The sequence below is a fragment of the Ambystoma mexicanum genome, chromosome 7p, assembly GCF_040938575.1.
Source record: "Ambystoma mexicanum isolate Mex_15411 chromosome 7p, UKY_AmexF1_1, whole genome shotgun sequence".
In the NCBI taxonomy this organism is placed as follows: Eukaryota; Metazoa; Chordata; class Amphibia; order Caudata; family Ambystomatidae; genus Ambystoma; species Ambystoma mexicanum.
The window spans coordinates 743,270,832-743,284,757 of NC_090939.1; the positions used below are offsets into that span (position 1 = coordinate 743,270,832).

At 43.9% G+C, this 13,926-nt stretch overlaps 1 protein-coding gene across 2 annotated transcripts in view; it reads left to right on the plus strand.

Annotated features, from left to right (window-relative positions):
* The window catches only part of PPEF1 (protein phosphatase with EF-hand domain 1), a 587,279-nt gene that overhangs the window by 447,205 nt on the left and 126,148 nt on the right, over positions 1 to 13,926 (plus strand). For both annotated transcript variants that reach the window (XM_069636856.1, XM_069636855.1), the window contains exon 11: positions 13,318 to 13,662. In XM_069636856.1, the coding sequence (XP_069492957.1) occupies positions 13,318 to 13,662 (345 nt within the window). The remainder of the gene's footprint in view (positions 1 to 13,317; positions 13,663 to 13,926) is intronic.

The window sequence follows — 13,926 nt, forward strand, 5'->3', positions numbered from 1 at the left end:
CCCCCTCAGGGAGATGCCCTTTCAGAGGGTAGAAGTATGTGATTTGATCAAGAACACAGAGAGCTCAATTAACCAGAGAGGCCCTTTGCTCCACAACAGACAGGAAGATGGGTGGGACTTAGTAGTACATGTTTCACCTTTACTGTTTCTGTTGCAAAGCACTCTGGTAATGACCTCACGCATAACAGAAGATTGGTTCATTAAGGTAGGCTTAGCCTGCACCAATCACTATGTATGTATGTATGTATTTCTACTTGTATAGCGCCGGTAGCCCACGGGCATCAGGGCACTTGGACAAAGACAAACACAAACACATATAGTGAGATGGACCTCACCAGATTCTAACGCAGTGCTAACATTAGAGGATAGGGACTACCTTACTCATTTAAAGAGCAATGTCTTAAGACTTTTGCTAAATGCTAGGTGGTTGTTTTCAGTTCTTAAGGCCTCTGGCAAGTTGTTCCACTGTTGTGGAGCAAGGACCACAAAGGAGCTACCCAACCCTGAGTTCAGTCTAAACTTGGGAACAACCAGCAGGCACTTTCCCTCTGATCGTAGCCATCTATATGGAGTGTAGGGTACTATGCTGTTCTTCAAGTAGCCTGGGGCTTTGCCATAAAGGCACTTATGCACCAGAGTAAGAGTTTTACATTTTATCCGTTCCTCAACTCTAACCCAGTGAAGGGAGACTCTCGCATTCGTTACGTGTTCCCTTCTTTTCAGTTCTGTAACTAATCTAACTGTGTCATTTTGAATAACTTGGCATCTGGCCAAGTCCTTAGCTGAAGCCCCTATGAAGAGGGCGTTCCCATAGTCTAACCTGGATAAAATGATAGCTCTGGCTATTGTAACCAGGTTTCTTTCATCCAGGAAAGGCTTAATGGCTTTAATAAGCCTGAGATAGTAGGCCGTGTTCTTTAGCAGGTATTTGGTCATGCACATCGGAATTAACCAATGCGTTAACCATCATGCCAAGGGTATTGACTTGGGAGGATACTCGAATCTTGGAATCCTTTATCTGAAAGGACGTAAATGCCTCCCCAAGTTTGGCTAACTGATGACTTGAACCGAAAATCAACAATTCAGTTTTAGAATTGTTCAAACACATCCAATTGGCCTGCATCCACTCGTCAATCATCCTGTAGACTTTGCCTATTGTGACGCTATCAGCATCATCATTTCCCTTAAATTCTAAAATTAGCTGTGTGTCGTCAGCGTAGTTCGTGAAAAACACTCCAGCTTTCACGAGGATGCTACACAGGGCCCTCATATATATGTTAAAAAGCATAGGTGACAAGCTGGCACCCTGAGGAACCCCGAAAATGATAGAGCATGGGTCAGAGAAACTACTTCCCCAGTGAACTCTAGCCTGGCGGTCTGATAAGAAGGATACCAGCCACTTTATCACTTTTTCTGAGCAGCCTACATTTTCCCTGAGGGCTTTGATAAGGAGTTGATAGTCTACGAGATCAAAAGCAGCACTTAGATCTAGTAGCATCAGCAACCCTACCTTGTTTCCATCCACCATACTCAACATATGGTTCTGGAGATCCAGCATCGCTGTCTCCGTGCTGTGTGGGGCTCTAAAACATGATTGTTGCTGGTGTAGAGTTGAGTGGTTCTCCACATACAGTTGTAGTTGCTGGGTGGCTATTTTGTCCAGGACTTTGAGGACAAAATTAGAATTCGTAATACGGCAAAGGTTGGCTGGGTCCTTAGGATCCAAACCTGCCTTTTTTACTAAAGGTGTAATGGTGACCTTTTTAACTAAGCCCTCCTAAAAGGAAGCATTCACTATTTCCACTATAATAGGTGCAAAGATTTCTTTATGTTGCAGATTAATGCTTGATGGTAGTATATTTTCTGCACAGGAAGTTGGTCTCATGTGATTCAATATTTCTATCAACTCAGCTTCTGTGACTGTTTCAAACTTGAAAGGCATAGCTCCGAGGCTGATGGCATCTTCCACTGGAGATATTGACTGGTTCAAGGATTCTCTAGCCTTAATTATATTTTGCCTAGCTTTATCTATCTTGGCTAAAAAGGCCTCCTGTACAATATTACAGTCTGCCTCTGTGGGCAGAAACGGAGGAGTGAGAATCTTTGGTTTTTCAATACTTTTCAAAATGTCAAAGAGTTTATTGGTTTTATTTTCTGCATTTTCAATTTCCACGTTGACATTTTTTTTCTTAGCATTCATAATTAATTCTCTATACTTCTTATCCATGTTTTTCCATTTAATCTTATTTTTCTCAGATTTATCTGCCAACCACTTCCTTTCCAAGGCCATTTTTTCCTTCTTGGTAGTAAAGAGCTCAGTGGTAAACCATTTTTGATTGTTGTTATTTTTCCTGACTAACATGGTTTAAAAAGGAGCCTCCAGCTCAACCAATTCTTGTATACACTTAGTATATTTTTTTTAATAAAGTCACACAGTCATCTTGCTCCTGAAATGAGAGCATAATTCTATCCAGGCATGTCTGGAGGTGTACTTTAGTGAGGTTTTTAAAGTTCCTGCTACCTACCTGGATGTGAGGATTGTGTTGTAGGGGGTGAACCAGCAATTTTAAGGTCGAAGAGACCTCCAGATGCATGGCTTGGTTTTACAATCCTGGGTCTGAGTGTTATAGGCGCACAGCCAATCCAACCGATTCCCTTGGGGAGTGTTAGGATCCTTGTTCTTAACTGAAAACTCAAGGTTATTTAGTGCTTTTTCTAGAGCGATAGCTCCCTTATCATTCTTGTTACCCCGCCAGAAATTAAAGTCTCCGGCCACAAGGGTGGACACATTTATAGATCTTAGATTAGCCAGTTGAGAGCATAGTTCAACCGTAAAATCTGAGACCAACGCCGGTGGTCTATATACTACAATCAGGTTGAAGCAATAATTAGGTGAATAGATTAATTTCAAATTAATATCTTCACACCCGCTGCAGCTAAAATTAGCTTTAACATTTTTTAGATTGCCTTTAGCAATTATTGTGACCCCCCACCCTGAACTTGCTGCCTATTCTCATTATAAACTGTGTACCCAGCCGGTATTGCCTGCTCACAAGTAGGTCCGATAGGGTCTCTTAACTAGGTTTCAGTCACGCAAAGTATATCGTAATTATTTTCCATAATCAGCTCCTTAATATTCAGTGCGTGTTTGGACATCGAGCGAGTGTTTAGCAAGCCTACTTTGAGGCTAATACTCTGCTCCAATGGAGCACTGAAAGAGTCTGCTTTAGAGTGGCATATTTTTGTACTCTCAGAAGCTTCGCCGCCCTCCATCCCCCCTTTGGCAACCTTAACCCCCAAAAAACAGAAGGACAAGTGCTTACCTTGGCTACTTAAGGAACGCTCCAAACAGAGGGGTTGCGAGCAGAGCACACCCAGAGCAAACCGGAGTTAACCGGCCCCTATGCGCCGGCACTTACGCGCCTGACGTATTTCTAAATAGATCCGCGAGCTACAATTATGCAGGGACTTGTAGTTCCCAGCGCTCCGGTCTTCTTGGCAAAAACACAGTTGCCGGAAGCAGACGGGCGTGAGTCTGGAGACTGAAGTTATTCAAAGAGGGTTACACGATTCGAAATTCACCGGCTTCTGCCTACAGAAGGTCAAATTAAAACAATGCAAACGCTCCTTCTATTTAAAAGTTACTGCAAACTAAAATCGAATTCACACAAAATTACAATTAAAACATCAGCTGACTAGTCTGATCTTCCTTTCTTACTTAAAAACAAAGGACTAAAATTCTGGATGACTAACTAGCAGGGATACTGTACATCAAAGGAAGCTGTTCCTATTTATACCGGAGTTAACCGGCCCCTATGCGCCGGGGCTTACGCGCCTGACGTGTTTCTAAATAGTCCTGCGAACTACAATTATGCAGGGACTTGTACTTCCCAGCGCTCCGGTCTTCTTAGCAACAACACAGTTGCCAGAAGCAGACGGGCGTGAGTTTGGAGACTGTAGTTATTCAAAGAGGGTTACACGATTCGAAATTCACAGGCTTCTGCCTACAGAAGGTCAAATTAAAACAATACAAACGCTCCTTCTATTTAAAAGTTACTGCAAACTAATATCGAATTCACACACAATTACAATTAAAACATCAGCTGACTAGTCTGATCTTCCTTTCTTACTTAAAAACAAAGGACTAAAACACTGGGGCCAATTTGGCTTCAAAAGAGGGCTGAGCCCCTCTCTTAGTAGATCATCTGAGAACTTTGCAAGGAGTAGCAAGAAGAACTCACTGGCACCCTGGCTGAAAGTACAGTCTGCCTTACATCTTCCACCAGTGAAGGAAGGCCAGGAAAAGCAAGAGGGAAGCAAGATCCCTCCTCTAAACATCTCCCACGGAACAGAGGGAGATACGGAATCTAGTAAAGCCTCCAAGCCCCTTCAGAACCGGTAAACAGCCGGCACACAGCATGCCCTGTTAGGCTCTGCAAGCAAGCTTCCTAGGTGGGAAGTGCCAGAGAGTCTCTGAACCAAACAAAGGACAAGGCTGTTGCCTGCAACACTCTCCTCAGGTTTGGGCTGCTCCCCTTAAAGGACGACACACGCCCAGCAAAGTATCTAAGAGGAGTTCATCGACAAGCATCAACCAGCATCCACTTTTAAGGACATTTTTAGAGGCAGTCGAGCTCCTCGAGCTGCAACCGACTGCACCGCTGACTGCTGTCATGCTGCTATCGCTCACGCGTCCGACAAGCCTCGACCAGTGCTTGAGACACGCCAACCAGCACTGAGACAACAATTCCTGACCCCAAGCCACCGTATAGGTCTGCCTGCAGCCTTCCGTCCAGCCTCACTAGAAACTGCCTGCCGCCTGATACACGCAGCAGTCTCCGGTCTTGAACTCTCTCTCGAAGATGCAAAGCGCCCTGAAACCGACTAGATGCTGTCGAGCACCAAGAACCTCTACAAGCACAAAATACATTGTGGTTCTGTCCCCCTGGTACTTCTGCGAAGGCACCTAGTGACATTTTAAGATCCATTGATTCCTTTGTGCTGAAACCAAGTATCCATGAAATATTGAGATTAATTACTTTACCAACTACCCTCCTGTCAGTATCCAGAGTGCACCCCGGTTCCTTCTTGAAACTATCTGTACTCTGCATTCCTTTACAGGGTGGGTTGTATTTTGTAGTGTGCTAGATATTTTGTATACAACCTTGACTGGACAGTCCCTTTTATCATTGGGTAATAATTGTATTTTCTCTGTGTTGCAACTAACCAACAATGCACGACCTTGCGGACATAAGTCTGCCGTTCCTTCCACGTTTCCAAAATTGGACAAGGAGGTTTATAATTTGCTTTTGTTTCCAATCTGTTTGGATCTCATTTGGTGTACTAGAGGTGTGAGGCTGATTGATGCTTTAGAAACCGATATTCATTCCTGGACCACTGGTGCCCCAGAAGTTGATTTGTCATAATTCTCCTCTAGGGTGGTACTTTATGTGGAATGACTGGGTGTGGTCATATTTTCTCACGAAGGATGGTATTTTATGTTGAACAACAGTATCATCCTATATTCTTTTCTGTGGAGCGATTATGTGTGGTTGTGCATTATCCTCTAGGGTGGTATTTAATGTGAAACGATTGCGTGCGCTCCTGTATTCTTCTGTCGAATGGTATTTTATGTTGAAAGACTGTATATGGTTGTGTATTCTCTAGTAAGGTGTTATTCTATGTAGAACGACCGCGTGTAGATCTGTTTTACCCTGTAAGATGGTGCACTGAGACTGCGTGTTAAGCTAGGACCTAGTCCCAGGAGTACTTGGGTATTAATGGAGGAACTCTGGTACACTACCTCATTCTGTACGTTAGGCCAGGATGGGCTTCTAAAACAGTTTTGGGAGCCTCCATTGCACTCTACAGGGTCTGTTGCAAAGATAAAGAGCATATAAGGGAAGCCAAATCCACCTGCTGGACATAGGAGGAGATCCTAATGGCATTAGTCAATAGGCAGCTGGCCATTCTTATTAGATTTGACCTTTCTACTGATTGTAATGTGGTGGACTATACATTCCCCCTTCACCTCTGATTCCCCAAAGCAGCTTTTTAAAATGTGGCCTTTTGCTGGTTTTTAAGGGCTCATGGCTCAGGTGGTAGGATTGTGTTACTTTTATTTTTAAATGAGAGTTCTAGGGGCAGCACAAAATAACTATTCTTAATTCAAGCCCTTCCAACTTAAGGTGTATGAAAGCTAAATGCTTTTTAGTAAGCTATGCCTTGCAATGGGGGTTCACCTCTTCTGACTTCACCCTTTGTGCTGCTCATACATGTTACTGCCCTTCACCCTTCTGGGACAGTCCCGACAGTATGATTTGTCCTCCATTGCCCTGGTAAATTTCACGATTTCCTTAATGATTTCTCAATCAAAATAAAGAAGAACATTGGATGGAATATGTGTTGTCCAGAATGGAGACATTTTCTATGGGTTGATTTTTGAGCATGTGGGGGTTTGGGGGGTCAGGATGGTTGAATGTAGGGGAGCAGGGACCACATGCATTTGGAGGACAAACCACTGAGTGCCCCTTGTTAGAGAAAGTGGGCAATATTCTATTATTAAGGTTGTGAACCTCAGAGTAGCACTCCTTCAATAGAACTGCAGCTTGTGTAACTCTGCAGCTTGTGTAACTCAGGCATGGTGTAACAGAGGTATATGTAAAGGGTGCAGATTACGCAATGGGCCCTCACCGGGTGAGGGCATGGACCAACCCAGGGTCTTACAAGCAAGTGTGTCCAAGAAATTATTGCTGAATGAAAACGTGTTTGTTGTTTGACAGACTATCATTTGATAGACATTATTTTGTCACCTATATGTGCTTGACTTGAACTAGACCTTTTGTTTGTTATGTGGGGGATCACGCCATGTCCCTCTCCTTGCCCCAAACTCCTGCACCCTCACCTTCCTAGTACTCTGCCCAAAGCACACACATACATATATTTCCATATATGTGTCTGTGCATTAGGTCAAATCAACCAAATTAAATCAACCAAATGTAGACTAACAAAGGATAGTCTGTCAATCAACGGCATACCGAATGAAAAAGGGGAAATCAGATCAATGTTTCTCATTTTGAATCAGTAGTATGAATGGGAAAGCTACTGTGCAAACCTCAACAGTGAAGATGTCTGGTGGATGGTTGGGAAGGCCCTGGGGACTGCAGTGCACTACATGCAATACAATGGGAAAATAAGAACTGTAGAGGAGCAGCCGAATGCCTCTGCCGGAAGTCCCGCCCCCATCCTGCCTATATGCTGGAAACCAGAAATTGTGCCATGCATGACACCAGTGGTTGTGCCTATTCTGCGGAGAGTCTTTGAGAAAATGTATCCACTAAGAAAACACTATCTGATGTATCCCTGTAGAGATGACAGTCTCTTGGAAGAGGTCCCCGAAGGAATATGAAGACGAAAGAAAGAGAAGTAGGTGACATCACAAGATATCAGAGTGAAGCACTGAGAAGAGTGACTGAAGAAGAGGATGTATAGACCTTATGGAATCTGATGACGAAGTAAAGAATCAAATAAACGTTCATATGCGAAGTAAAGATTGCACGAGTGAAGAGCACTGCAGAGAAGGCAAGCCGTTTAATAACTGTACAGATGCAGCAACGCAAGTAGACTAAGTAATCTTAGAAGCTGGCTATATGTAGTGAATAGACTGCAGGCAGTGCCACCATTATATAGAATGTGGTCTTGGTGTCACAATTTTAGTAAGTTTAAGCCCATGGAGAAGATGGCTGAAAGCTGTGTCGCAGCAAGAAAGCAGCTGGAATCGAGGAAAGACCGAGAAAGGCTGTTTGGCCTGGTGTCAAAGGCTGGAACAGACAAACACTGGTTTTATATCCTTGAAGAACCGTGAACGTGAGAGGCTGAGCTATCCCTTGTTAAGGTGCAAAGAAAGAACATTGAGTGCCAAGTTTATTCATGTAATGCAAGTAAATGCTAGAAAATTAGCCGAATCGCGGTCTCCTGTCACGTGGGCTATGGATGGAACTAGAAGTTGGGCATGCACCTCTAGACTTAAGATAGCATGTGCTCACACTCCCATATATTCCTAGGAGCAAGAATACATTGCAGGCCAAGTTCTAAGGCAGTCTCCATGGCAGAAGGCATGGATGATGAGCGATGTTGGACTAATTGGGTGGGGAGACACGGTCAAAGTCCACCCACTGACACCTGGGGTACCAGCTCATGTGCTGCTAGTGAGCCGAATGTTCCGGAAGGGCATAAGCGTGCCAACCAATTATAGAAGGCCATATATAGCCTTATAGTTTGATAGCCATTAAGGAGCTGTGTCGAATAACTGTTGAAGATGACTTGCACTAGGGGTGGGCATAAGTTGTCCACCTGACTGTAGAGACCCAATCACAACCCGACCCCTTATAGAAAGTATACTTAGATGTTCCCTTTAAGCCTATTACAACCCCATGTAGATTTTTCTCATTTTCCACATAGTATGGCATCACGTATGACGAGTTTTTACTATATAAATGTAATTTTTATGAAATGCTTCGAGTGAGATTATGCTGTGCGATGTCTGTTGATGTCCGTTGTAACTCTCTATTTTAGATAATTGATAATAAAACAGTAAAACAACATTGCCTTCTTCCTTAGTTGGTTTGATTATTTGGTGTAAGAGGTACTCTGTATCCCATCTATTGCACGATATGCTACCTATTTAAGGGCCATAAGCTCACAGAACCAATGCGAAATAACTGTAGCAAATGAAACACATTCACAATGAAGCAAGGTAATAGGAGACTTAAACTTCACACAAGAATCACTACATACGCAATGCAACGATTACTGAAAACAGGGATGCTGGTCAAAATCAATTGGCAGAATTCAAAGCAAGCTAAATGCAAATGATACTCAATAATGTAAAATAATATGCTAGGTGAATGCAAATGATCTACAACAAGAAAGAATAATAGCAGCTTTCTCTGACATGGACTGGATGTTATGAAAGTAGTATTTACACAGTTCATTGGGTGTAGGGAAGGCATGGTATCAATAACAGACACATTAGATGCAAGTTACAAATCCATTATTTTGGTTGGGTTGGTAGAATTCCTAAATGGCCCTAACTTTAGAATGGGAGTCTCGACCATTAAACAAATAACAAACAAATTCAAGTCAGTCTAGTTAAAATAAAAAGGCCTATACTAAAAAAAGAAAACAACCTTGCCCTCCTTCTCAAATGACAAATGTGTTAAGGGAATCCAAAAGGAAAAATAGTGTCTTAAAAGAAATCTCAGAATAGCTTATGTAACAACTCCCTTCCCCACATTCAGCAGGACCGGGTCTCGAGAGTTCCTTAAAAGGGATAGGTGTATGGCACAGTTCTATCAGTCTTGCACACTTTGGCTTACTGGTACAATTCAGCAGTTCATGCATGAGGCTTCGAGCTTTTGGCAGTTCAATCAGTTCCTTAGGCTTCATCTGCCTTGCCACAAATACACAGTTCTACTCTCTGTTTTTAGTTTGCCACAATTCAACACAGGCTTCCCTCCGCCAGGCTCGAGCCTGCCTTTCTTTTCACATTCACCTTTTTACTTTATCACAGTTCAACACAGGTTTCCCTCTGCTGGGCTCTAGCCTGTCTTTCTATTTGTGGGGGTTACCTTCCCCACTTTCCTTTACACTTAACACCACAGTTCAGCACAGGCTTCCCTCTGCCGGGCTCCAGCATGTCTTTCTCTTTGTGGGGTTCACTTCCCCACATTTTTGTTTTTATATCTTTTTACTGTCGAAGATTTTTGAAACTGCAAGGATTTTACATAGACCTCTGCATGACCACTTCGACATCTCTTTAAACAATTCAACAATCTTCATCACCTTGCAACACCAATGCTTCTTTGTATGTGTAGTTTCTTATTCTTTTTACTTTGCCCTCTTGGCCTCTTTCAAAGTTCATATACTTTGCCCTATTGGCATATTCAGAGTTTATATACTTTGCTTTTCACTTATTCAACTTTCGTTCGGGATCGCAGTTGCTTTCGGGTTCCACTTCAATACACTTCAACTCCCAGAACATTTCCCAGAGACTTTTGAATGTGTGATTCCTCCTCGCAGGACCACTCTGTTACTTTGTATACTTTCCTCACAATTCAGCAATCGTCCTTTCCATTACGCATTTTATCGGCACATGCACAACCTTCAACTTTTGGTTACAGTTGCTTTTGCCTTTTAACACAGACCGGGCTTTTGTTGCCTTTGATAACTCAACGGCCGTGTTAATTGGGCTTCTTTCTTCAACGCCTTTCATGTAGCAGTCAAGGCCGTTCCCAACGCCTCCTCTGCTTCTTCCCAACTCTGTTGTTCTCTCGGGAGGATAGCGGGCTGCTTTGAAGCACCTTGAAAGTTTCTCCTTTTCCGCTCACTCGGTTTTAGTCTTGGAACGCTTATGGCTTCCTGAAAGTGTCGACTTCTCACCTGACTCTCTCTCGTTCTTTGCAACTGCTATCAGCCCCTTGGCCTTCTGACTTCCATTGCCTGGATTGCATCAGGCCTGAAAGAGCTGCTCCTTCTCGTAACCAGACTCGCTCTGCTGGGTCTCATTAAAGGGACAGAGCCATTGCAAGTCAGTAGAGGCAATCTTCCTGGCCTCGTTACTCATCTTCCTTGGCTCAGTAGTGTTGTCAATGTGAAGTGGGGAGGAATTATGGGAGCTGTAGTTTCCCATACAATAAGCAGGGATAGGGGTTATATGGGTTGTGGAAAAAGGGGAATACCATATCTCACCATCAGGTGCTTCTCCCCCACTCCGCGTGGACCCCCTATCCAGGTGATCCTCCCTCGCTTGTCCGCCCCCAGGGTCAGGATCCAAAAGCGATGTTCTTTCCCAGGCCACCCGAGTACAGAATTCCCGGGGACTAGGTTGTGAAACACCCTCTGGTTTTTCACATAGGGAAAACATTACAACAGGTTAAATACTGCACAGTCGGAATAAATGCAGTCAGTTCAAAATACTCAGGGGATGTTCTGTGTGCAGAGGCAACTGAAACTATTTAAATGAAAAACTCTCCATTTTAACTTCAATAGTGACACTGAAGCACATTGCATCCGTAAAGCTACATACAATGAGTTAAGACAGCACACCCAAGCGCACGCAGTATTTTTTCAAAATGGTCGCTAGGATTCACGGTTAACTATAACTGCTTTATATACTTCACACAAGGGAAACACATGTTAAAAATACAGGTACCCAAAACTTGTTATGCTAGGGGTTCTGATGAACACCATATAATTCAAAAACAAGTAGGTAACAAATGAACCCATCACCAATAGCATATTATAATACACCTAAAACTTGAAAATGGATGCTCAGCACCTGGGGCTGGGCTGTTTGCAATATCTTCATTTATTTACACTTTCTTTCAGAGACATTTGGGGTTATCTAAGGAGAGGAATACTGACCGGGTAAAAGGCTAAGATACCTTGGGAAAAGTTTGCCAGAGGTTACCATGGCAGGTGGGAGCCAATCCTCACCGCAGATCCTACCCATGGGTTAGGGAATTAATTTACTAGACCCTGATTTGTTGGGAGCTCTTTCTTTCTCGTTTGGTCTTTGGACACTGCAGCTGACAAGGTGTGCCAATGGTCAGCCGTGGAAACCTTCCCTCAGTTACTGCAGCTCTGACTCACAGGAAAGGTAGCGGTAGCTGCAGCTCAGCCGGGACACGGGTAGCTCAGCTGAATCCCCACAATAACAATCAAGTCCGACTGCATGGTAGGACAGGACACAGAGCAAACCACCCAACAACAAATGTTCAGAGCAGTTTTTGTCTCGGTGCACAACTAGATGCAGAAACAGGCTTCCTCAAAGGAGGTCTTGAAAGCACATGGTGACGCAACAACAGAATCCTATTGTAGGGGCAAGGTCGACATGTCAAACCAGGGCTTGGCTCAGATTTTCTTGGGGGTGGATACATACCAAGGACAGTTGCAAGGGGTTCAGGGAGGATCTACCAAGTGCTCCCGGGTTGAGGGTGCAATAACTGCATATTTCCAACACACACAAAGTATATGACTGGAAAGCTAGTGAGAAAACAGTGTTACTTGAACTAAAATGATGCAAATACGGACATGGCTAAAAGAGTTACGCAATGTTTTATGATGAAATCAAGTGAATTATTCAATTAAAACATCCAAACATGCCTCCTGGACACTCTCAGGACAGAGTAGTATTGCTGTCTTCTTCTTCCAGATGCCAGAAAACCCAAAACACAACTCAGTGTAAAGTATAGCAGAACATTAGGTGGCAGGAAGAATGGTTTGCAACATGAGGGTTCTACCAGAGCTGACAAACAAGGAATCACAGGTCAACGTTGGGGGCCCAGGATACTTGGTGGCTCTGAGGGGATTCAGAGTTTTGAGCTGAGGAAAGTTCCAACTCTGAGTCATGATCCTTGGAAAAACAGTGCCTTACTTTCAATTACATGGCTGTTCATATAGTTCAATGTACGTTTACAGCACACAATTCATAATTGATCTTCTAATATGAAAACACAGCTATTACTTCCCAGGGGCCATCAGGGCATCATCTGATGCTCTGGGTTTGAAGACCACAGTATCAGAGCAAACGTTACTGATGCCCTGTGAATGAAATGGACTTTGGTTAAAGGGAAGCGTTTGCTTTCCCCATTTTAGGAATCTGGATGTACTCGGAGGGAGATTCAGGCGGGGAGGGGACTACTGGGGAGGGTCAAGGATACTTGAACTGTCATGATTTACTAGGAAGCCGGCTGTCCGGCACTGAGTTCCTGGGACTGTCTTCTGCTCTATGACAAGGACCAAGGGAGGTTGACCACGAGATCCTCCCAATACCACCCCTGGGCTCACCATCCACTGACTCAGGGAGGCACCCTCAGCCACCGCCTTGGCCCTCAGAACCAGGCAGGATACTTTGTCACTGAACCCATTAAAAAATCCACCACTTACAATTGCAGTATTGGCCATTGCAGTATTCCAAAATGGGAATCCAAAATGGTGAATAACTGGGCCTCGAAATACCGTGGTGAATTGCCATTACCTCGTGCAGTAATGGTATCTGATTTACTGTCAGACACGTAATGAGTTGCATAGTGTAGCAACCATGTTGAAATCATGGGCGTCTTTATTTTGGTTGTGTACGGGAGGCAGGCCTTTGGAGAGGCTAGCAGCAAATCTGTCAAATGGGAAATTCCATAAAGTGACTAACGCAATACATTTCAGTGTAACCCTTGCAACCACCACAGCAAGGTTGATTGAATGTGAATGTTGTCCTGCCCAGTTACAATGCCTGTTGATCATGTCTTTCTTTCATTGTAGTTCAGGACTGCTTTGCGACCTCCAAAATCTAGAGCAGGAAGCAGCCAGTCCAATAACAGAACTGGCCAAAGAGCAGAGGAGTCCCCACCAGTAACTGAGCATGCGGGAGGCCTTCCTGCAGGGACTGTGGACAATGGCACTAAAAAGCACACCACTGACACTGGCCATGGTGGCACCAACCCCAAGGAAGTGGAAAGTGTGGAGAGGAAGGAGTCTGTTGCATTTTTCCACGCCGGCTACAGGGGCAGCCCTACCCTTGAGCTGCCCTTCCTGGACTCCAGTGCACAGCTGTCGGCTCCCCTGACCCCAGAACTAACAGCATTGGAACAGGAAGAGTGGAAACAGGTACTGTGGTTGAAAAGAAATCCAGATTCTGTTTTAATCCTATTTGATAGCACCAATTCTTTTATGCAGCTAAATGTAAAGCACAGCGGAAGTGGGAGGGGGTCTGTCCTTGCAGTATGGTTGTGAAATGTATTGCCATATATTGGCTTTTTCTAGGGCCTAACGGAATTCGGTTAATAGTTCTTGCATGGTTTCATTGAACCAGTACCCACTTTTAGGTCTGACCAGTGTGAGCTTTAGATTGCTGCCAGAGCTCACGCAGAT